The sequence below is a fragment of the Colobus angolensis genome, unplaced genomic scaffold, assembly GCF_000951035.1.
Source record: "Colobus angolensis palliatus isolate OR3802 unplaced genomic scaffold, Cang.pa_1.0 Scaffold30, whole genome shotgun sequence".
Classification (NCBI taxonomy): domain Eukaryota; kingdom Metazoa; phylum Chordata; class Mammalia; order Primates; family Cercopithecidae; genus Colobus; species Colobus angolensis.
Genome location: NW_012116266.1, coordinates 1,691,553 through 1,717,617, shown reverse-complemented (window position 1 = coordinate 1,717,617; position 26,065 = coordinate 1,691,553). Strand labels below are relative to the sequence as shown.

General features: G+C 39.8%; 1 protein-coding gene across 1 annotated transcript in view; it reads left to right on the top strand.

Annotated features, from left to right (window-relative positions):
- The window catches only part of CPO (carboxypeptidase O), a 30,242-nt gene extending 5,319 nt beyond the window's left edge, over positions 1 to 24,923 (top strand). Inside the window, exons 2-9 of the mRNA XM_011949856.1 lie at positions 5,011 to 5,107; positions 10,904 to 11,005; positions 13,765 to 13,869; positions 15,097 to 15,207; positions 16,316 to 16,406; positions 17,558 to 17,760; positions 23,707 to 23,791; positions 24,623 to 24,923. Coding sequence (XP_011805246.1) covers positions 5,011 to 5,107; positions 10,904 to 11,005; positions 13,765 to 13,869; positions 15,097 to 15,207; positions 16,316 to 16,406; positions 17,558 to 17,760; positions 23,707 to 23,791; positions 24,623 to 24,885 — 1,057 coding nt within the window. The 3' untranslated portion in view covers positions 24,886 to 24,923. The remainder of the gene's footprint in view (positions 1 to 5,010; positions 5,108 to 10,903; positions 11,006 to 13,764; positions 13,870 to 15,096; positions 15,208 to 16,315; positions 16,407 to 17,557; positions 17,761 to 23,706; positions 23,792 to 24,622) is intronic.
- Positions 24,924 to 26,065: the final 1,142 nt, after the last annotated feature.

Genomic DNA, 26,065 nt, shown 5'->3' with positions numbered 1-26,065 from the left:
CTAATGGGGCAAACTTCATTCAACAATGTAATAAAACATTTTTAATTTTGAGGACAAAGAGCTTCTGTTAAGTTCAAATTATTATTAATATTAGTAACAATTAATAATAAATCTAACTCTAAGTTTAAAGTAGTGGAATTGTGTGGAGAAACTGATTTCCATTCAAGTAGCTTAATGTGGTACATGATGCTAAGTGAACCAGAAAAAAAATAAAATTAGGACTTACATAGATATAACTGGAACTTGCGTTTTAATTAATTCTATCAAAATATTTTGTAGTTTGGCATTATTTAAGGATAATACTAGTTGGATGGCTAAATTATTCTTTGTACAATTTTTATTTTTAATATCGTGAAGCAAAATAGGGCTGTTGCTTTGTTTTGAATTGTATTTTAACACTTACTAGGAATTGACTATGTGTCAGATATTGTGCTCATTGTTAAACACAGATTATCTTATTTAATCCTCATAAAAACCCCTTGGGAAAGTACTATTATTATTCCCATTTTACAAATAAAGAAATGAAAACTTTAGAGAAAGAGAAGATACAATACTATTTTGAGCATTTTTTGAATGCTCAAGAAAATGTAGAATAGGTAAAAGTAATAGAAATATTAGCTAATTAGATCTCTAACACACTTCATTGCAACTCAGGATCACTATACAGAAGTTTGTACCCAAGTAGCTCCACAAGTTCGTACTCCAATGCCATTAACATAGTAGTCATTCTGTACATATTTGCTGGGTAAATGAATTACCACTTAATATGCCCTGACAATAAAAATATAACCCCATTTCTTGCTTATATAAAGCATTTAAACTAGGAAACTAAGTAATTCAACAAATGTTTGTGTGGCTTAGAGATAGACTATTAGCTGTATGACTTACTAGCTCTGTGACTCTTTGCAAATTACCTAATTTCTCTTGGTCTCAGTTTTCTCATTTGTAACATATGGAGAATAACAATTTACAGAGTTGTAGTGAGAATAAAATTATATACTGTGCATGAATGTTTCTCTTTGGTGTGAGCACAATATCTGGTAAAGAGGCGGCACTGAGTAGCTCTATTAAGCTGTTTGTTAAAAAATAAAGCATAAATAGATATTAGGAATAAGCCCATATCTATTAAAAAATTGAATAGATAGTTAATTAGCCAGACATGGTGGCACATACCTGTAATCCCAGCTACTCGGGAGTCTGAGGCAGGAGGATTGCTTGAACCTGGGAGGCGGAGGTTGCAGTGAGCCGAGATCACACCATTGCACCCCAGCCTGGGCAACAAGAGCAAAACTCTGACAACAAAGTAAATAAATAAATATTTAAAAACTAAATAAATAAATAATAAATATTTAAAAAATTAAAAAAAATTTTTTTTTAAATAATCAATAATCTTATAAAACAGAAAGCACCAGGCCAAGATAGGTTCACTGGTGAATTCTGCCAAACATTTAAAGAAGAAATTATACCAATTCTCTGCAATCTCTTCTAGAAATAGAAGCAGAGAAAATACTTCCTAATTCTTTTTATGAGATCAGTATTATCTTAACACCAAAATCAAAGAATTAAAGGAAAAGAAAATTACAGATCAATATCTCTCATGAACACAGATAGAAAAATCCTCAATAAAATATTGGCAAATCAAATTCGGCAATGTATAAAAAGAATTAGACACCATAACCAAGTGGAATTTGTCCCAGGTATGCAAGTCTGGTTTGACATTCAAAAAAATCAATTAATACTATCTGTTCTACCCACAGGCTGAAAGAAGAAACATAACATGATTATATAAATACATGTAGAAAAAGCATTTGACAAAATCTAACACACATTTGTGATTTAAAAGGTGGTAGGGAACTTCCTTAACTTGATAAACAACATCTCCAAAAAATCTACAGTTAACATTATACTTAATGATGAAAAACTAGAAGCTTTCCTACTACGGTCAAGGCAAGGATGTTCCCTCTCGGCACTCTTTTTCAACATTGTACTGAAAGTCCTAGCTAATGTAATAAGACAAGGAAAGAAAATAAAAAGTATACAGATTGGGAAGAAAGAAATAATACTGTCTTTGTTTGAAGATGACATGATTGTCAATGCAGAAATCAGAAAGAATCAACAATAAAAAAAGTCTCCTGGAATAAGCAATTATAGCAAAGTTGTAGGATACAAAGTTAATATTAGAAAGTCAATTGATTTCCTATGTAATATCAATGGACAAGTAAAATATCAAATTAAAAATAAGTTACCATTTACATTAGCATGTCTCAAAATAAAATACTTAGGTATAAGTCTAACAAAATTTGTACAAGATCTGTATGAGGAAAACTAAAAAAACTCTAATGAAAGAGATCAAAGAAGAACTAAACAAATGGAAAGTCCATGTTCATAGACAGGAAGACTGAATACTGTTAAGATGTCAGTTCTTCCCAACTTGATAGCAAGTTATTTAGTGGTTATTGACAAACTGATTATAAAGTTTTTATGGAAAAGTGAAAGACCCAAAATATTCAACTCAATATTGAAAGAGAAGAACAAAGTCAAAGGACTGACAGTACCCAACCTCAAGACTTAATATAAAGCCACAGTAGTCAAGACAGGTGTTATTGGCAACAAAATTAACAAACGAATCAAAGGGAGAAAACAGGGATCCCATAAATAAACCTACATAAATATAGTCAAAAGATCTTTGACAAAGGAACAAAATAGTCTTTTCAGCAAATAGTGCTGGAACAACTAGACATCCAAATGCAAAATAAGTGAATCTAGACATAGACATTGCACCTTCACAAATATTAACTCAAAATGTATAATAGACCTAAATAGAAAATGCAAAACTATAAAACTCTAGAAGATAACATAAGAGAAAACCTAGATGACTTTGGTTATGGTAATGAATTTTTAGATACAATACACATGGCACAACCCATGAAAGTAAGAATTGATAAGCTAGACTTCATTAAAATTGGAAACTTCTACTTTGCAAAAGACAATGTTAAGAAACAAGAAGACAAGCCACAAACTGACAGAGTATATTTGCAAAACACACATCCGATAAAGGACTGTTATCCAAAATATATAAAGAACTCTTAAAACTCAGCAACAAGAAAAGGAATAACTTGATTAAAAAATTGGCAAAAGACTTGAACAGACATCTCACCAAAGAAAATACAGAGATAGCAAGTAAACATAAAAAAAGATATTCCACATCATATGTCACTAGGAAATCACAAATTAAAACAAGATAATAATATTTGTTAATTAAACAAGAAGATAATACTTCACACCTATTAGAATGACCAAAATCCAAAACACTATAAAACAAATGACAACACTAAATGCTGACAAGGATGTGGAGCAACAGGAACTCTCATTCATTGCTGGTGAGAATTCAAAATGGTACAGCCACTTTGCAGGACAGTTTGGCAATTTCTTACAAGACTAAACAAACTCTTACTATATAATCCAACTATTGCACTCTTTAGTATTTATCCAAATGAACTGAAAACATGTCAACACCAAAACCTGTACAGGGATGACTATAGCAGCTTTATTCATAATTGCCATATCTTGGAAGCAGCCAAGGTGTTCTTCAGTAGGTGAGTAAGGATAAATAAACTGTGGTATATCCAGACAATGGAATATCACACAGTGCTAATAAAGAAATTAGCTTATTAAGCCATGACAAGACATGGAGGAAACTTAAATACATATTATTTAGTGAAAGAAGTCAACCTGAAAAGGCTGCATACTGTATGAGTCCAACTATGTTACATTCCGAAAAGACAAAACTATGGAGAAGTAAACAGAGCAGTAGTTGCCAGGGGTTAGGGAAAGAGAGGGATAAATTGGAAGAATATAGAGGATTTCTAAGGCATTAAAACTATTTTGTGCCTGGCTCAGTGGCTCACACTTATAATTCCAGCACTTTGAGAGGCTGCAGCAGGAGGATTGCTTGAGGTCAGGAGTTTGAGACCAGCCTGAGCAACACAGTGAGACCTTGTCTCTACAAAAATTAAAAATTTGCAGAGTGTAGTGGCTTGCACTTGTAGTGCCAATTAATTGAGAGGCTGAGGTAGGAGGATATTGTGAGTCCAGAGCCCAAGGCTGCAGTGAGCTATAATCATGCCATTGCAGTCCAGCTTGGGTGACAAAGTGAGACCTTGTTTCAAAAACAAAACAAAACAATTTAGTATTATACTATAATGGTAAATATGTGTCACCAAACATTTGTCAGAATCCATTCAATGTACAAAGAATGAGCCCTAATATAAACAATGGATGATGCTGGGTGATAATGATGTGTCAAAGTAAGTTCATTGATTCTGACCAATGTATCACTGTGGTGTGGGATGTCTATAGTGGGGAAGATTCTGCATGTGTGAGAATAGCAGATAAATGGGAACTATCTGTATTTTCTGCTTAATTTTTATGTGAACCTAAAAGTGTGCTAAATAATAAAGTTTATTTTTAAAAAGATATACCATTGCAAAAACAGATTAGTTCTCACCATTATATGCAGTACAGTGGTTAATATTGCAGGGTCTGCAGTCAGACTGTCAGGGTTTAAATCCCTAATAACACTTTCCCTGTGATTCAGTTTCTTCATCTCTGAAATGGAGATAACAAGAGTACCTATCTCAGAGTTTTAGAGAGAAGTAAATGAGATTTAAATTGCTTAGAACAGTGCATGTCTTGTAAGTTTCACTTCAATAAATCTTAGTTATTATTTCATATACAAATTTTATTTTTATCTACAACGTTTTGTTGAATTATCCTAGCCTCCCTGCAAGGTTGGAATAATTGTCCTCACTCTACAGATGAAGAAACTTCAGCTCAGAGTGGCTCAATGGCTGTCACAATTAGTAAGTCACAGACCCAAGGACTCCAACACAGGCCTTTGTCCTCCAAATCCTGTGCACACTGATTCTACTACCTTTTTCATCAACCCACCAACCCTCAGGATATCCCAGTTTCATCACTGCTTTTCCTCTTACTTTCTTCCCTTTGCAGATCCTTAGCACAACACAGACAAGAGATTGTGGACAAGCCAGTCAGTCCACGGAGCCTGGAGACGTATTCCTATAACATATACCACCCCATGGGAGAGGTAAGGAAGGACACATGGCGGGAGGTTGGTGGTTGTCACAACCCACTTTGGAGCAGGCAAAGAATGGTTCACTATTAATATCCATGCATCAGAGAGGCTGAAAATGTGATGTTAAGATCTGTCAATACATTGAGTTCAAGGGATTCCTGAACATCTCCCCACCCACCACCACCACTGAAGCTGTAAAAGCTGGTGATATGAAATTTTTAAAAATTAGTAACAAAAAGAAAATGGTCAAGAACATCCCAATGAGCCAATTTTGCTGCTGTGAACATGAACCAGAATTAAATTTTGTTTGTCAAGTTCTTAGCAAATTTAAGCTGGCCAGCATTGCTGTTTATATGAGTGTGAGGTGGAGAAGCCTTCTGACTGAATCATATTTAGCTGAAAATGTATTTTTTGTAGGATTTACAGGACACATGCAGTAGTTCTTAAGAGGAGAAAACTTTATAAAATTTTTTATAATCTGTGCATCTGACAAAGGGCTAATATCCAGAATCTACAAAGAACTTAAACAAATTTACAAGAAAAAAATATCCCCATCAAAAAGTGGGCAAAGGATATGAACAGACACTCCTCAAAAGAAGACATTTATGCAGCCAACAGACATATGAAAAAATGCTCATCATCACTGGTCATTAGAGAAATGCAAATTAAAACCACGATGAGATACCATCTCACGCCAGTTAGAATGGCAATCATTAAAAAGTCAGGAAACAACAGATGCTGGAGAGGTTGTGGAAAAATATGAATGATTTTACACTGTTGGTGGGAGTGTAAATTAGTCCAACCATTGTGGAAGAGAGTGTGGTGATTCCTCAAGGATCTAGAACTAGAAATACCATTTGACCTGCAATCCCATTACTGGGCATATACCCAAAGGATTATAAATCATTCTATGATAAAGACACAGGACACGTATGTTTATTGTGGCACTATTCACAATAGCAAAGACTTGGAACCAACCCAAATGTCCATCAATAATAGACTGGATTAAGAAAATGTGGCACCTATACACCATGGAATGCTACGTAGCCATAAAAAAGGATGAATTCATGTCCTTTGCAGGGACATGGATAAAGCTGGAAACCATCATTCTAAACATACTATCACAAGGACAGAAAACTAAACACCACATGTTCTCACTCATAAGTGGGAGCTGAATCGTGAGAACACATGGACACAGAGAGGGGAACATCACACACCGGGGCCAGTAGGGGGGTGGGGGGCTGGGGGAGGGACAGCATTAGGAGAAATACCTAATGTAAATGACGAGTTGATGGGTGAAGCAAACCAACCTGGCACATGTATACCTACGTAACAAACCTGCATGTTGTGAACATGTATCCTAGAGCTTAAAGTATAATTTTTAAAAAAAGGGGATGGAACCAAAAAAAAATTATGTTGAATGTACCTTTTAAGTATAAATAGACAAGACCATGTAAATTATACCTTACAAACACACCCTCTGTAATCTCCATACAGTAAAACTGGAAAGGTCAAAATATTATTTGATGTTTTATAATTTATATGAAAATAAACTGAATCATAGCTTCTCTCCCCAAAAAAGAAATATTTGTATGGCTATTAAGATAAGTTTAGTGGTTTCCAAAATTGGATACAGTGAAAAATGAGCTTCTACCTATGTACATGTGTGTATGTGTGTATGTATGTGACATTATGCAAATCTTTTTTGAGGTATAAATTTCTAAAAATAGAGTTGCTGGGTCATATTGCATGTCTACATTTTTATATAAATGCACAATTTGCCCTTCAAATGACCTTTACCAATTTAATCTCTCAGCATTTGGGAATATATTCATATTTTCCAGAATTTTTTTCAACTAGTACAAGAAAAGATTTACACTTTCTTATATAGTAGTCACCCCAAAGTACTGTAAGTTCTACAATTTTGAAAAGGTCCTGTATGGCCCATGGACACTTTATGACCTGGTATCAGAGATGTGTTCACACCTGGCTTGAGCACTTGCTGTCAGTGTGACTTTCACAAAGACACTTAAACTTTTTAATCCTCAGCTTCCTCATCTGTGAAACAGAAATAGTAGTATCTATCTTGTAGCATTGTTGTGAGAGTAAATGAAATAAACAATACTACTATGTACTGAACAAGCAATAAATAAAAAATATTTGTTGCTGCTACTGGCTACTATTTGTAGCTCTCTCAAGACTTAAGGCATCTGTATCTGACCTAGTCCCATCACAGATATAAACGCAACTACGCATGTGGTAAGCTGTTATTCTTTTCAGTGAATAGACTGAAATGAAAATACCCTCACTCGAGTAAGTATTATTACTGTTATAATAAATTTTATCTATACTTATCCCATGCTAAAATGAATGTCAATTGAGATATAACAATTTTCAAACAGGATATTTGTTATCCCTCAATTAACTATTTTTTTTTTTGAGATGGAGTCTTGCTCTGTCGCCCAGGCTGGAGTGCAGTGGGCAATCTCAGCTCACTGCAACTTCTACCTCCTGGGTTCAAGCAGTTCTCTGCCTCAGCCTCCTGAGTAGCTGAGATTACAGGCACTAGCCACCATGCCCAGCTAATTTTTTTGTATTTTTAGTAGAGACAGGGTTTCACCATCTTTGCCAGGTTGGTCTTGAACTCCTGACCTCTTGATCCACCCACCTTGGCCTCCCAAAGTGCTGGGATTACAGGTGTGAGCCACCACGCCCGGCCAATTAACTATATATAACTATATATAATAACTATATTATTTACTATATTTACTATAACTCTTGGTTGTTGTCTGTCAGAGATATCAACTATATAGAAATTGATTGTAAGAGGTGTGAAATGCTGATGATTGTCTGAATATGTCTTATGTTTGTGAATTTTCTTATTGCATTCACTGTTACGGAACCCCAATTTATGGACTTCCAGACCAAGGTGTAAGAACTCTTTCTAAGCACAACATAAGACTTGTAAGTAAATCAGCCACTATTCAGGTCTACTCAATTGAATCAAAACAACTAGCTTAGGACTTGATACAGAAACTTCTGTTGGCATGTGAGAACATGTGAGAGGGTCATACTCAGGTCTTCTCTAATCTTGGGACCATGGTGTATTAGTCTGTTCTCATGCTGCTATAAGGACATACTTGAGACTGGGTAATTTATAAAGGAAAGAGGTGTAATGGACTCACAGTTCCACATGGCTGGGGAGGCCTCACAATCATGGTGGAATGTGAAGGAGGAGCAAAGGTATGTCTTATGTGGGGGCAGCAGGCAAGAGAGTGTGTGCAAGGGAACTGCCCTTTATAAAACCATCAGGTCTCCCGAGACTTATTCACTATCATGAGAACAGCTCAGGAAAGCTTGTCTCCCACCCCATGATTCAATCACATCCCACCAGGTTCCTCCCATGACATATGGGGATTATGGAAACTACAATTCAAGATGAGTTTTGAGAGGGGACACAACCAAACCAATGTATTCCACCGCTGGCCCTTCCCAAATCTCATGTTGTCACATTTCAAAACCAATCGTGCCTTCCCAACAGTCCCGCAAAGTCTTAACTCATTTCAGCATTAACTCAAAAGTCCACAGTCCAAAGTCTCATCTGAGACAAGACAAGCCCCTTCCACCTATGAGCCTTTAAAATCAAAAGCAAGTCAGTTACTTCCTAGATACAATGGGGGTACAGGCATTGGGTAAATATAACCATTCCAAATGGAAAAAAAATTGGCCAAAACAAAGGGGCCACAGGCCCCAAGCAAGTCCGAAATCCAATAGAGCAGTAATTAAATCTTAAAGCTCCCAAATAATCTCCCTTGACTCCATGTCTCACATCCAGGTCATGCTGATGCAAGAGGTGGGCTCCTACAACCTTGGACTGTTCTGTCCCTGTGCCTTTGCAAGGTACAGCCCCACTCCTGGCTGCTTTCATGGGCCGGCATTGAGGGTCTGCAGTTTTTCCAGGTGCATGGTGCAAGTTGTCAGTGGATCTACCATTCTCGGGTCCGGAGGATGGTGACCCTCTTCTCACAGCTCTACTAGGCAGGGCCCCAGTGGGGACTCTGTGTGGGGTTCCAACCCCACATTTCCCTTCTGAACTGCCCTAGCAGTTCTTCATGAGGGCTCTGCCCTTGCACCACACTTCTGCCTGGATATCCAGGCATTTACATGCGTCCTCTGAAATCTAGATGGAGGTTCCCAAACCTCAGTTCTTGACTTCTGTGTACCTGCAGGCTCAATACCATGTAGCAGCTGCCAAGACTTTGGGCTTTCACCCTCTGAAGTCATGGCCTGAGCTGTACCTTGGCCCCTTTTAGCCATGGCTGAAGCAGCTAGGACACAGAGCACCAAGTTCCTATGCTGCACAGAACAGGGGGGCCCTGAATCTGGCCCATGATACCAATTTTTCCTCCTAGACCACCAGGCCTGTGATGGGAGGGGATGCTGTGAAGGTCTCTCACATGCCCTGGAGACATTTTCCCATTCTCTTGGTGATTAACAATTGGCTCCTGATTACTTATGCAAATTTCTGCAGCAGGCTTGAATTTCTCCCCGGAAAATTAGTTTTTCTTTTCTATTGCATTGTCAGGCTGCAAATTTTCCAAATCTTTATGCTTTGTCACCTCTTGAATGCTTTACTCCCTAGAAATTTCTTCCTCCAGATACCCTAAATCATCTCTCTCAAGTTCAAAGTTCCACAGATCTCTAGGGCAGGGGCAAAATGCCTCCTGTCTCTTTGCTAAAGCATAACAAGAGTCACCTTTGCTTAAATTCTCAGCAAGTTCCTTGTCTCCATCTGAGACCACCTCAGCCTGGACTTTATTGTCCATATCACTATCAGTATTTTGGTCAAAGCCATTCAACAAGTCTCTAGGAAGTTCCAAACTTTTCCACATTTTTCTTTCTTCTACTGGGCCCTCCAAACTGTTCCCAACCTCTGCCTTTTACCCAGTTCCAAAGTCATGTCCACCTTTTCAGGTATCCTTATAGAAGGACCCTACTCTACTAGTACCAATATACTGTATTAGTCCATTTTCACAATGCTATGAAGACATACAAGAGACTGGGTAATTCATAAAGGAAAGAGATTTAATTGACTCACAGTTCAGCAGGGCTGGGGAGGCCTCAGGAAACTATAATCATGGTGGAAGGGGAAACAAACAAGTCCTTCTTCACATGGTGGCAGCAAGGAGAAGTGCAGAGCGAAGGGGGTTGGGGGTAGCACCTTCTAAATCCATCAGATCTTGTGAGACTTATTCACTATCATGAGAACAGCATGGGAAAAGCCCACACCCATGATTCAATTACCTCCCACAGGGTCCCTCCCATGACATGTGGGGATTATAGAATTCAAGATGAGATTTGGGTAGAGATACAGTCAAACCATATCACATGGACATCAGCAAAAGATATCACTGGGATCCATAAAGACGGAAGAAAATCTCACAAAATAAGCCTGACCTGAAATTTCTGGCATGATTGTGTGCTACATGAAAGCTAGGGCTGGTGGTCAATTGAAGGATGTACTGTTATACAATGCTTCTGAAGTGTTACTGGTGGGTTATTCAAACTGTTAATTCTTAAAAACTTATTTGAAAGTGCAATGGTAGATCCTAAGACTTGGTGAGAGAACAGATTGTTAAAGAAAAGGAAAGACAGGAGGTTTCGTTTTGTTTCTTTTACCACACAGCTGTTGCAGTCTAGAGCAAAGATAACAGAGTTCAATGTGTCAGTGAAAGAAGCAGTTATCTTAATCAGAGGCATGCAAACGATATTCCTGCTGATAGACACAGTCCTCCCTTGCTGTTTCAGATCTATCAGTGGATGAGAGAGATCAGTGAGAAGTACAAGGAAGTGGTGACACAGCATTTCCTAGGAGTGACCTATGAGACCCACCCCATGTATTATTTGAAGGTGAGTGAGAAGGCTGAGAATTACCTTACCAGAAGAATTATCCAATCTGAGGATATGTGTTTACTATTCAGAGACTGTAATCAGAAGTGTGGAAAAGAGGCTATGCAGAATCGCTTTGCTTTTTCTACCCCAAACTGGGCTCTTGAAGTTCAAAGCTCGTAGATGTTCTTGCCTTAATCATCTGGGTGAAATCAAGTTCAGGAGTGAAGGGAATTTGGGAGAATTGAGTGGGACCATGGGGGTAGGGCTGAAAAACAGCAGGGCCCAGAAGTGGACAATGTCCACTCGTGCTTCAACCAGAGCCAGTTCACTTCTCATCTGTATTTTAAGTTGTTATTTTGTTTATATTTTTAAATTTTAAAATGTTCTTTTAAAAAAAGAAACATGTTTGAAAACCACAGATAACCTTCATTTTTAGCTTCTTCCTTTTATGGTTAAGGGAACAAAGATCTGGAGAAGTGAGGTGACTTGTGAAAGGCCACATAGCCAGATGTCAGTATAGCCAGGGGTATAACCAGGTCTCCAGCATCTCCTACCCCTTTTGCATGCAACATGACCAAAAGTATTTGGGACCAAAAAGCCATTTTTCCACAGGGCCAGGACCCTTGGGCTCCTGGTTCTAGACCAGTGATTTTTCAATTTGGGCTGCAAATTAAAATCACCTGGGAGCTGCCAATAATCCTTATGCCTAGACCCCACCTAAATTGGTTAGAGATTTTGACCCAGTTGTTTCAGGATGGGACCGGGCGTACTTCGAACACTCTCTAGGTGATCCTAATGTGTAGCCAGAGTTGACAATCTCTGCACCAAACCAGTGGTTTTCAAAGGGCAGCACTTAAATCAGCAGCAGCAGCAGCAGCAGCAGCACCACCACCACCACTACCACCACTACCACCACCACCACCACCTGAGGGCTTGTTACAACTGCACACTCTCAGGTCCCTGCAAAGGTTTACTAAATCAGAAACTCAGAGGTTGGAGCCCAACAATCTGTTTTAACAAGCCTTCCTCCAGGTGATTCTGATACACACTCAAGTTTCAGAACCACAGTGCATTTTTACACTTGATCATAGCCAAAAGGCTGAGAAGCGATACCACAGTGAATTTCTAACAAGTTCCTAGGTGATGCTGATACCACTGGTCCAGGACCACTGTTTAAGAACCACTACTAAAGTAGTATGACAGTAAGAACCAGCGTTACTTAGTTTACTGCTCTCTTACTATTTAGTGTAGGTGTGTTAATTTACAAAGCACAGCCCTAAATTTGAGAGTTAGCTACAACTCCTAAAAAATTATTGCCTCTGAAATAGAATTTAACCAGGGATTATGTGAGCAACTGGTTGATATATTAAGCATGGAGCACCTGCCTACCTGATTTTCCATAGGCCATCCAAGTCTATGCTAAAGCAGCCAAAATGACATCTAAATATCCTCTGCCTGGGGCATATTATAAAGAATAGAACATGCACATAATAAAGAGTTGATAAAGATAAACATGTAGTTAGCATACCTATACTCATAAAAAGGCTAATTATAAGAGAACAATTATAAGAGAATTATAAGAGGGTGCGGTGGCTCACGCCTGTAATCCCAGCACTTTGGGAGTCCAAGTCGGGTGGATCATGAGGTCAGAAGATCAAGACCATCCTAGCTAACATGGTAAAACCTCATCTCTACTAAAAATACAAAAATTAGCTGGGCGTGGTAGCACATGCCTGTAGTCCCAGCTACTTGGGAGGCTGAAGCAGGAGAATTGCTTGAACCCGGGAGGTGGAGGTCACAGTGAGCCGAGATCACACCACAGCACAATAGCCTGGGTGACACAGCGAGACTCTGTCTCAAAAAAAAAAAAAAAAATTAGGATAAGAGGTGGATTAGGAATTGTCCTGACAATTTGGAAAATAGATGAGGCTAAAAGGAGAAAACTCCTTGAATATGATAGATCCAGTCATGTATTTATTTAATTTTGTAAGTTTCTCATAGAGAGGAAGGGAGCCTTCATCACCCCAGCTCCCAATGGTTTTCAACAAATAGCCGTGGTCTAGGCTATTTACAAATCCAAAACAGACGTGACTGTTCTAAGCATGGGAGTGTTAACAGCCTCTTCACCAAAGAGAATCCACAGTTAGCAGATTAATTCCCACCCACCCACCCCTCTGAAAGAGGGGAATCTTCCTTAGAGTGAGGCTGTACTGATGTACAAGAATAGCAAATGGGGAGAAGGAAAGAAGATTGGGCTGGCAGGGAGTCAGGGAGTCTCTCAGGGGAAGGGGAATTTGTGTAATTGAATCCATTTGAAATTTCAAGAATTTTGAGTGGAGATTGGGATTCATTTTAAAGACCTATGATTCTTGAATATTACCTCTTGTGCACTTCACCACTCTAAGTGAACTCTAAGTGCAAAGGTTTTATAAAGTTTATCCATATTTAGCCTCTTAGCTTGTGGATTAGGGGTTATGCCTTTATCTATAGTTAGGGAATAATTTAAGGTATAGGCAAGATCATTTTTGGGGTGGGTACCATGGGGAGTCAGTGCATGGTCCTGAGAACAACCATCAGGGTAACTGGCAGGAGAACAAGAGTAGCAGAGGAAAGAATCATATTGATGGCTGTCTTATTAGCATCCTTGCCTCCCTCTTGAAACAACAGAGTGGATTAAAAAAAGGGACCTCTAGGGGAATTAAAAATCTCATAACTTTGCACGGTGGCTTACAATAATCAGCAATTGTTTGGTAATGGGGCATGGATGTCTTCTCCAGATCAGCCAACCATCTGGTAATCCCAAAAAGATCATTTGGATGGACTGTGGAATTCACGCCAGAGAATGGATTGCTCCTGCTTTTTGCCAATGGTTTGTCAAAGAAGTAAGTGTCTTTAGCCTCCTCATACTGGTAAATCACTCCCATAAAATACCTGTCACTTCTTGGCTACTTACAAACCATGCTTCTTTCACATGTTAGTGATGCAACTCTTTACTGTGCTAATCCTTCACCTCAAGTGAAATAAAATTAATGAGTAACTTCACTGAAAACTGAATATTCTGATCTCTTTCCAGTGCATCCAAAATAATTTTTATTGGAGAGTAAACATATCTAAATGTAGAAGAACAAATGTCTATGGAGTCAGAGATGAGTTTGAATCCTGTCTGTGCCTCTTTCTAATAGTATTTGGCAAATTTTCTAGGTTTTGTTTTTGTTTTTGTTTTTGTTTTTTTGAGACGGAGTTTTGCTCTTGTTGCCCCGGATGGAGTTTAATGGGCTATCTCAGCTCAATGCAACCTCTGCCTCCTGGGTTAAAGTGATTCTCCTGCCTTAGCCTCTTGAGTAGCTGGTATTACAGGCATGCACCACCATGCCCAGCTAATTTTATATTTTTAGTAGAGATGGGGTTTCTCCATGTTGGTCAGGCTGGTCTGGAACCCCTGATCTCAGGCGATCCACCCGCCCTGGCCTCCCAAAGTGCTGGGATTACAGGTGTGAGCCACCATGCCCGGCCAATTTTCTAGTTTTTCATCTGTAAAAAGAGTATGAAATAACTACTTCACGGGTCTATAGTGTGGATTAAGATATTTAGCATACAGAAAATACCCAGCATAGTGAATTTTTGTGTATTACTTATAATCCTCCCTTGAGGGAATAAGAAACCTTTAAAAGTAATACAGAATACTTTCTTGGTCAGTTTTTTCAGAAACCCAAACACAGAGAAACCCGTAAAGAGTAGTTCTCAGAGTGTTGTCCCCAGATCAACAGTATCAATACCAACTGCAAACTTACTAGAAATACAAAGTCTTGGGCTCCATTTCAAATCTAGTGAATTAGAAACATGTGGAGACAGGGATAATGGGAGGTGAATGGGGTAAGAGAGAGCAGAGGCCAGCAATCTGTGTCTTAACAGGTCCCTCAGTGATTCTGATGTGTGATCAAATTTGGGAACAACTACCGTAATAAGACAACGGAGGAGGGCTTGGGGGCTGGAGGGTGGAGGTTTGATGTGCAGTCACCTCTTATAATTAAGTTGAAATTGGTAGGAAATTAAGAGAGAAAAGATCTCTTCTCAAAATAATTCTGAACATTTCTTTCTTACATTTCCAGATTCTACAAAACTATAAAGACAACTCAAGGATACGCAAGCTCCTTAGGAACCTGAACTTCTATGTCCTTCCAGTTCTTAACATAGATGGTTATATCTACACTTGGACAACTGTGAGTACACCATGTTTGGTCTTGGGATGCATTCATGAACTAAAGCTCAATTCAGGTTAATTTTTCAATGTTAGCCATTCCAGCTCTAAAAATATTTTATACCTATGTAAAGAAAGGAACCCCATTTGGGATAAAAATCAGCTTAACATCTTTAATCAAACCATCTACATTAAGTTTAGGCCTGAGGAAGCCTAAGGCCTTTTTAGAGTTGAAGTCCATTACAGGTTTTTTCTTTGTTTCTTCCTCTCCTCTTCCATCTTCTTAATGTTTGTGGATTGCCTGCCACCCAATTAGGATTATATTGATAAAAATTCATGTACCAACTTGCATCCATGTCAAATCAGTTCTAGAAGCATAAAGGGAATGGATAATGTATAAACACAAAACCAGCCTACATTTTTCAATGCAATCATTCACACAGGGGGCAAACATCACATAAAGTCTTTTTATGCAGCAGACAACTGTCTCTTTAAAATGTTCCTGAAGTCTATCACTCCTCAAATAAGAGCCCCTATTTCTAGAGAGTATTCATTGCCTCCTCTTTTCCATTGCTCCCCTAAGGACTTCAGGGGCCCCTTTCTCTGGAACAGCCTTTCTGGCCTGGTGTGTGAATCGAGTCCTCCCTCTGAGCTTATCTGATGACACTTGTCTTTATTCCCATCTCCATTCATCAGTCTTCAGCTTCCAGAAATGTGCAGAGACCATCTCTGACACACCTGGAACGGCCTTTTTCCATCTGTCAAGCTATTTCCCTTTCATCCTGTATCACTTGGACGTAAAAAATGACTCCAAAGCAAACGTTCCCTGAGTAAGCAGATCACGTCCACAGGCACTGCTAATCTGCTCATGAGGAAAAGGCCAAACTACTTCCTCCAATTTAATTGTTTACATGTATATATACTTTTGGTTGTACAGATGTTCCTATTATTGGGGGCTGCTAGCCCATCTGCAAGACTAAAAATTACACACACAAGCTGCCTAATGTCAAAGGGAAGTTCTTCCAGATAATCCCAGGAAACATTTTTCATGTTCAAGGCCACCTATCATCACCAACACTGTGATTTATGAAACCTTAGAACAGCAACATCCCTATGTTCCTCTGCTACAGGATCGTCTTTGGAGGAAATCCCGTTCACCCCATAATAATGGCACATGTTTTGGGACGGATCTCAATCGAAATTTCAATGCATCTTGGTGCAGTAAGTACCTGCTTAGTAGATGAATTATGAACAAATATAAAGCTGAGAAGTAAGAAAAGAGATGAATTACTAAATGTATAATTTTTGAAAATAAACATCTAATATGGTACAGCTTTCTGGACTTCCTAATGAGTTTTATTCCCTCTAACAGGATAATATTATCTAGATAGTAAGAGCTATCAGCTTTCCAGTACAGGACTCTCTTCAAGTGAGGCTGGCTAAACAAGAACAAAGTAGACCTAGACCAGTGTGGATATATTTCAAATCCATCCCTTTGTTTTTAAATGTATGAATTATCATAAAGAAAAGAAAAATCAGAGACTTATCCTTGTAGATTATTTCATAGCAGGGGGTGGGCAGTAAACAAACCAAACATTTTTCTCTCCTTATGGCATTTTCATGTTTCCAAATCTCAATATGCCCAGTGAATTGGAAGCAAATAAAGAAGGAGGAATGGCTGAGAATGTTGCCATTAACCAGATGGGAAGGGTTAAAATTGATACTTGGCAGCTGTGTGGTCTTAAAAATTGCTTCATCTCTCTGCTTTAGTTTTCTTTAATGTAAAATGTGGGTCACAGTAACCCTACCTTATCAGTAGTTTGTTGTGGGGATTAAATGGAATGCTACTTAGGAAGTGTTGGGTACAGTACCTGGCAGATAAGAGGTGCTCAACTGATCATTCTTATTATTATTAATGAGGATTACAGACCACTTATGTCCTTGCTAAATAGCTCTAATGAGACTCAAGCTAGTAAGACATGAAGGAGAGACTTAAATCAAAAAGACAACGTCAGAACCTTACCCAGGAACCCAAGAACTGCTTTCCAGGCATTTGTTTCAGGGCCCACCACAGGTTTAAGTAAAAGTATACTAAAATGCCATTTCATTTTGTAGCCCCTTTCCCGGGCCATGGAAGCATGGAGTTTGTTTCTAAATCCTAACGTTATCCCTTTCTGCCATTCTGAGTTCCTTCTAGAATGGTTATCCTTCAGTGACTATACAAGTTGATTAATCTAGCCAGGACTACTAACTCAACCAAGGGCAGGCGCTGATTCTACTCACAGATGCCCTGAGTATGGATGACTCCTTGCCATTGGTCGTTTCCAAACTGAGATCATGCAGCCTTCTTTGTGGTTTCTTCCATATTCTAGGTATTGGCGCATCTAGAAACTGCCAAGATCAAACATTCTGTGGGACAGGACCAGTGTCTGAGCCAGAGACTAAAGCCGTTGTCAGCTTTGTAGAGAGCAAGAAGGACGATATTTTGTGCTTCCTGACCATGCATTCTTACGGGCAGTTAATTCTTACACCTTATGGCTACACCAAAAATAAATCAAGTAACCACCCAGAAATGGTGAGTCCACAGCACTAAGGCCTCCAGAAAAACCTCAGCAAGACCTCTGCCTTCCTTTTTCTGGTTTCCATTTCCAAGATTTTGGCTCCAGTTGCCCTTTTGTTCTCTCTGCTTATCCCTATATTCTTTTTCCTGCTTTTGCACCTTGCCAGACGCCTGCTGGGAAGGCTTTGGGTTAAATGCTGCTTTACCTACATTAATTAACTACCTGTTTCATAAAGTGTCAAGTTGGGAGACATCTTAGGTATTCATCTATAATATAAATGAGATGATTATGTTAATAATCTGCAGGAATGCACTTTCATTTCTGTAAATTCTCTTGAAGCTCCGTTCAGCAATTACAGCTTTTGAACCCATGCTTTCAAGAACTTGCCAGCTGTTAGTGGAATATGGCATATCTAAAATAACATGGCTAAATAATATCTGCTCTCTTCTCTGCTAAACACAATGCTCTATTTTCTTCTAAACTCTTCCTTCAGTATTTGCTTAGGATTATTTTTAAGGGGAAGTGCCAGCAAAATGCAAGCTGGAGCAGGGAAACTGTTTTTGGTCTTATCCGGGTCCTTCTCTGAAGCTGTGTTTACCCAAGCACTGTTGGGCAGAATTACTGAGAAGGACTGGGCTCTTTGCCCTTTTGTGAACCAGAGGACAACAGACACAACTCAAAGAGAGGGTAAATTTAGAATTGCAAATTGCAATATTTGTTTTCCTTTTTTTTTCCATTTTTAATTGTAGTAAAATAAACATAAAATTTACTATCTTTTTTTTAAAGATATACAGTTTTTTTTAATACAGTTCAGTAGTGTTAAGTATATTCACATTGTTATGCAGCCAATCACCGGAACTTCTTCATCTTGCATAATTGAAACTATGCCCGTTAAACAACTTTCCATTTCTTCCTATAGGAGTCCCTGGCAACCATCACTCTACCGTCTGTTTCTATGAATCTGACTACTCTAGATACCTCATATAATAGAATCATGCAGTATCTGTCTTTTTATTACTGGCTTTCACTAAGCATATTATCCCAAGTTTCCCCATGTTGTAGGGTGTATCCTAATTTTCTTCCTTTGTAAAGCCAAATAACATTCCACTGTGTGTATACACTACATTTTGTTCATCCCATCCACTTATCTGCCAATGGACACACTTGGGTTGCTTCCACCTTTTGGCTATTGTGAACAATGCTGCTATGAATATGCGTGTGTGAATCTCTCTTAAGACTCTGCTTTCAATTTTTGTGGATTCATATCCAAAATGTAATTGCTGGATCACATGGCAACGCTATTTTTAATTTTGGGGGGAACCACCATACTGTTTTTTATAGAGGCTGCTCCATTTGATATTCCCACCAACAGTACATAAGGGTTTCTCCACATTCTTGCCAACACTTGTTATTTTCTGTTTATCTTTTTATTTTTTTAAAAAACATGCTCCTCTTTGTATGCAAATGCTGAGAAGGAGTGGGGCTACGCTTGCTCTGTTCTTAATATCACAGAGGCCTGATGACCTCTTGGTTAGGTTACACCTCTTGCACATCTCCCTCTGGAGCACAACCCAGAAGACATAAGGCCTGAACACTAAAAGAAAAACTACTATAGACCTATGTTGGAGGGAGCCCTTCTCCCAACAGTCAAAAATATCCAACAATACTCAAGTACCTTTCTTGCAATTATTCTTCCTTTTCTTGGTCCAGGAACACTTGTACTGCATGATCATTTTGTAACACGTGGAAATAACTAACATCTGCCTAGATCTTTACAATTTACAGAGAGATTTATAGCTATTATCTCCTTTGACCCTCATGATAATATATTACATTCACTTTGGAGTATAGAAATTGAAACTCTGAGTTAACTTTATCTTCAGAACTCTATAAATAGAAAGTGGTGGGGCCCAGGCTGAAACTCATATCTTTAGACTCCAGAGGACACATTCATCATCCCACTACCTCACACTGCCTCTCTCTGCTCAGAAAGGGTGTGCAACTTCTAGGAGTCTATCAGCTAGATTCCCAGTCAACTATGCGCTATTTCCTTCTCATTTGTGAGAACTGGAAGTCTATTTCTTCAATAAAGAAATATACAGAAGCAGATATTTCAGTCAAGAAGCCCAGAATGCTCCCTTTTTCCCAGTTCTGGGGATATTTGTTGTAGATTCCTACTTTCTGCTTAAAGGGATCTGTGACAAACACAAATGAATCTCCAAAGACAGGTAATTAGAGATCTTTGATGGAAAGGGGTCTTCCACCAACAGAAAAAGGAGGTTAGTATATTCCAGTATTTTTCTTGGGTACTTCATTCTCTAATTGGTTCAGGAAAACAGATACTATGTGACCATTTTGCCAAGTTTGTATTCAAAGGTTGGAGGGTCTTGTACTGCTGACTGACTGTCTGGTTAGAGCCCTGTGCTGTGGCCAGAGGCTAGAAGGAGTAAGACAGCAGGAGGGACCTGAGGCAATGGCACCACCACTGCTGGACAGTAACTCTGAGAAGGGAATAACTAGCAACTTCATAGCACTATATACAGAAAACAGTAAATCAAATTGAGAAAGATGGCTTCAATTCTGTGTCTCTTATAGTCTCAGGTGCTGAAGAGTTCACATAAACAGTCATCTCCAAGCCTTTTCAATAAAAAGACTGTAAATATTTTACTACCACGTGTCAACCTTATTGAAGCTACTTAGCAGGGTTTTAGGTTCTTGGGGGCAAGCTTTGATAGAGTGCACAAAGACACAGAATCGAGCCAACTGCTCCAAGGAGATTTCCATTTCTAGTACTATTTACAAGCAGCAGAGACTAGTAATTAATCTTTATTATTTACAAAACCAAAAGTTTATAGCAATCATGGTAAATATTATACTACGTGATAGACAGCTTGGCAATCACTATGTAGGAGAAACATAACTATATATAGACTCTTTCTAAACTGCTCTGGAAATTAGAATAGCTATACGAATTCTAATGTTTTACATACTTGCATTCTTTCCATTTGAACTCTCTTTGTATCAGCCTCTGTACTCCATCCCAAGCTCTGTTGCCGCCACCCCCACCAGGCCAGGGCTTTATTCAACCATTCTGTGGGCCTGCCTCTGAATTTCCTGCTTACAGGAAATTCTCTGGGCCCAGAGAAGGAGTTGTTAAGCAGGCCAGAGGTTTTTAGAAATGTATATTATGTACTATTGGCAAATGAGTTTTTATTATTTTTATTAGGAAGTACCTGTAAGCTGAGAAAAAAAGGGCAGCAAAGAAATTGGCTCTATCATAGCCTGGCAATGTAGTGTCAGAAGGAGAGAGAAGTACAATCAGGAGTTTCACCTCCAGAGATGGAAGCTGAATTCAGAAGTCTAGGGAATTTTCATTTTATCTTCTCAGAAAGGCCCAAATAGCTAAGCTGAGGATCACAACTGAATGCCTCTCATATCTATCTCTTACTCCTCTCTGCTTCTCCATAGTAATTCCTCATGGAATTATTAAAATAGAACTCAAAAGTTCTTTTATCAACAAAGAAGGGTAAACTGGAAAGACTATTTCCTACCCCACAGCCAGGATTTGAGGAAAGGGAATGATATCGGATAAAATAAATGATGGTTGGCAATGAGAAAAAAAAATTTGTTGTTGAGGGTGAGCTGCAGGAAAGAGAAAAAAAAAAGCAAGGAACCATTTGGTTGGCAAGTATAGTCTGGGTCTGATGCATATATCTCAAATGAAAGGTAAGGCCTCACATGGACCAGTTAGCATGGTGTTCCATTAAAACACACACACACACACACACACACACACACACACACACAACACATAGGAATTAAAAATAATTAAAAGCAATTCGTATCTCTGCTAGAGACTCTTAAAGAACTTCAGAAGGGAATGTGGTTGGTAAATCACAATGCTTTTCCCAGGCCCCTTCTCTCAACTTCATTACATACAGCAGCTACCCTGAATCCTGCCCACCCCTCAGTCTCATTTCCTTACCAGAATTTCTCTCTCCAGCAGACCGTTCTTGGACCTCCTCCCAGTGTAAATGATTAAACCAGCTTTTTTAGCCTCTCCTACCCATTATCTCAATTCTGGATAACACAAACCCAGGAACTGAGGCAGACTCAGAATCCCTTTTTAGGAAGTGAGGGAGAAGGTGAATGGCCAAAATGGCATTCTTAGTGAGTGGAGAGAGAGCAAGTGACTTGCAAGTATGTTTGACAGAGTGTGTTTTCTCTGATCTTAGTCATACACAGAAAGCCCCAAGTGCCTTAAGAACACTGCCCACAACCATCCAGTATGATCCCCCCAACATCCTTATTGCCTTATTGCCAACAGAAATGTTGTTCCTTTTGAATTTCAATGGGCCAGTTTCCTCTCTAGACAAGCACTACTCTGCAACATCTCAGGATTCAGCTGGACAATGCAGAGCTGGGAGAAAGAGAATCTAAAATGAGACCTGTCCCTAGTCAGGTATCCAGGGAGCTGGTGCACCTGGAGTGCAGTCAGGCAGCCCTGAGGGGTAAAGCTATGGTGGATCACAGTACAGGCAGGGAGGGAGACTGTCATGGGAAGCAGTGGGATATTCCATCTGATGGGTAGAACACACATGTCTAGGCTGGGGAGTACCTAGAGGGTCTGTCAGCAAACCTAGACGAGATGCATCAGAAGGTCAATAAGCCCAGCCAGTAGACTTGGGCCTCACTAACGTGACTCTGATCTCAGGAAAGGGGCTGCAGAGGTGAAGTGGTGGTAGGTGTGGGGATAGGTATGACTTCCAGCTCTGAAATGCTATGAGAGATAAACACTATAAGGAAAACAAAGAGGGGAGTCAGAGAGAGATATGAAGAAAGGGCTATGGGGATTCAAAGTAGGAAGAGATAGAATCCAGTTGTAGGGATCAGGTAAGGCCTCTTGGAGAAGTTGGCATTTGAAAAAGTCCTTTGAGGCTGGGCAGAATTTCAACAGCAGAGATAAGAGGTAGGGATTCCATGTGGAGGAAACATCCTGAGGAAAGATAGAGGCTGAGGAATATGGGGCAAGGCTGAGTAATGGGAGGAAAATGAATTTTTGACTATCATCTGGGGGGATGACAAAATATGGTGTTGGGAAGGTGGGGTAGAGTCATATTGGAGAGGATCTCAAAAATTAGGCTGAGAAGTTTGTACTTAATTCAGTGAGCAACCAGGAGCTCTTGAAGACTTTTCCACAGGATCATGATCATAGCTGTATGCTACAAAATTTCATCTGGAAGCCAGGTGGGAGAACTTGAAAGAAGGATTGGTGAGAGGAATGGAAATCTATTAGAAGATGCCACAGACGGCCAGGCGCGGTGCCTCACGCCTGTAATCCCAGCACTTTGGGAGGCCGAGGCTGGTGGATCATGAGGTCAGGAGTTCAAGACTAGCCTGGACAAGATGGTGAAACCCCGTCTCTACTAAAAAACCACAAAAATTAGCTGGGTGCAGTGGCAGGCGCTTGTAATCCTGGCCACTTGGGAGGCTGAGGCAGGAGAATCGCTTGAACCCGGGTGGCGGAGGTTGCAGTGAGCCAAGATCGTGCCACTGTACTCCAGCCTGGGCGACAGAATGAGACTCCGTCTCAAAAAAAAAAAGATGCCACAGACCATTTCAGAGGTAGAGTCTGACATAGAATGATGACACTGGAAATGCAACTTGGCAACTGTTTTAGAGATGGATTATCAGAGATGCCTGCAGAATTCTACATGTGTGTTTGGTAGAGCATGCAAGCCCAGAAATATGAAAGTCAGAGCAGCCTTATTAGCGGGATAGATGGTGAAAATGGATTTGAGCGTGTTGAATCTGAGGTACCAGCAGGCTACCTAGATGTAGACGTCCAATGGGAAGGTGGCCTAAAACTCTGGAGATGAATCTGGACAAAACACCAAACGCTTGGATCGTTGGATTTATTTTAAACAGCAGATATCTGTGTCTGCATTTCCCACCTACAGATTCAAGTTGGACAGAAGGCAGCAAATGCATTGAAAGCAAAGTATGGAACCAATTATAGAGTTGGATCAAGTGCAGATATTTTATGTAAGTATCTTTTTTTGCCTCTTCAATAGTATCTAAGGCACAAAAGAAGTCAGTGGACTTTGGGTGGCGAGATAGGCGGGAGAGGAACAGAAGAGTTCCTGGGATCAACAGGGAGTTGTACAAATCAAAATGACCAAGGATAAAAGGGAGTCTGTACAAATCCAGAATTATACTCTCTAGGGATAAGGTATGAACTAAAAGAAAAAGAATTAATGCGCTGGCTCAGACCAGAACTTCCCCTGGCTTCAGTTAAAAAGAGCTGGCAAGCTAGAAGGCACAGGAGTTAACGGGAAGGACATTGTCCACTGACCTCTGGTCAGTCAATTCAGTTGCCAGAGGACCCATCAGGCTAAGAAAGCCCTGGAGAAAAATATCTAAAGACAAGAATTTAGTTGAAAGGAGAGCGCGCTGTTTCTCCCAACCCCAACCTCCACCTTCTCCACCCTCCATGAGCCCCCCTCTAAATACTTGTATAATATTTTTCTTGTGGGTCATTTTGTTTCTGTTCCTTTCTTTATATGACTCAGTTCACTCTTGCCAGGCAATATTAGGTTGCCAAGTCAGTGACTCAGCTGAGAAACTTTAGCCAAACCTCCCCATGTGCCAGACACAGTGTCAGGTATGATGGGGGACAGAGACACTAAATAAGATGTGGTTCCCGCCCTGCAGAGGCTTACAACCAAGGAGAAAGAGAAGACAGCTATTCCTGAGACCCTGATCTAAAACAGCTTCTTTATTTTACTAAGTGAACCTTTAGTTCCTGAAATGGCTATAGAAATCTGTTCTTTCAAAGTACGACTTCTACCTCTGCCTTCATGTTTTCACCTGTAGATGCCTCATCAGGGTCTTCAAGAGACTGGGCCCGGGACATTGGGATTCCCTTCTCATATACGTTTGAGCTGAGGGACAGTGGAACATACGGGTTTGTTCTGCCAGAAGCTCAGATCCAGCCCACTTGTGAGGAGACCATGGAGGCTGTGCTGTCCATCCTGGATGATGTGTATGCGAAACACTGGGACTCGGACAGTGCTGGAAGGGTAACATCTGCCACTGTGCTGCTGGGCCTGCTGGTGTCCTGCATGTCTCTTCTCTAAGTGCATCCCGCTCAGGCCTGCTCAACCCCAGTGGCTTGGGTATGGCTGGAGGAACAGTGTGCTATGGTTGTAGAGAAACCAAATCACTTAACTAAAAATACTTCCTATTTCAATAAGGAAAAATAATGTCTGCGTTTTAATATTTGTTTTTCTGTGAGCTGCGCTTTATTCCTTTATACGAGGAATTAGTTAGGTATTAGTTAGGAATTAGTTAGGTATTAGTACAATAATGCTACAAACCTAACCTCTCTAAAACCAAGTGGTGCAAATCTACAGGTCATGATGCAGTGATCTTGGTTGTGCTCGCTTAGGCATCCGTGGTCAGTTTCAGGGCACCTGATAGATCTCGGATGAACTCACTCTGGGGGTTGGCTACTGTAGGCTAGTATAGGATAGCCTCAGCTGCAATTAGGAACGGGGGCTCTGCTCCCTGTATCTTCTCCTCCAGCACATTAGTACCATGCACTCATGGCCATGGTGAAGGAGCAAAAGCAGCAGGAGAGCAAGTCTCAATGTGCAGGCACTTTTCAAACCTCTGCTTGCATCCTATTTGCTAACATCCCATTTGCCAGAGGAAGTCACATGGCTGAGCTCTGCATCAAGGGGTGGAACAGAGCAGAAGGTGGTGAGTGAAGAATTGGGGCCATCAGTGAAATGACTCTGTCTGGTGTTTCTATCACACCCTTGACCTTCACTGGCTTAGCTTCATAGTCGGTAGCTCAGCTACAATTCAAGGCAACTCAACTAGATGGCTATTATCCTATTCAGCTTTAAATGCAGAGAAACCTGTGAGTTCCAGTGGAACCCCACTGCTCTTGAAATCTAATTAAAAGTCACATGATGAGATTCTGATAGGGCCTTTTGTGTTCTACTAATTTTTGTGATTTATGATCTTAACATTCACTGAGGAAAATGAAGTAGGAATAGGTTTTCTACCCTGGTGTCTGGGAAATTTTTCTCATCTGTATTCTTCAAAAATTTTGCTTATGCTTTTGAACCAGGTTCTTGCTTTCTTAATTTTGTGTTAGTGAGTTAGTAGCAGCATTCAGAGGATAAGTTATACAATCTCTCTTGATGACTGTTGTTGGTTTTATTTACTTATTTATTCATTAAAAACATTTAAGGATCTACTAGGTGCATTTTGATAGGTTATGGGATTACAATGGTGAATAAGATAGAC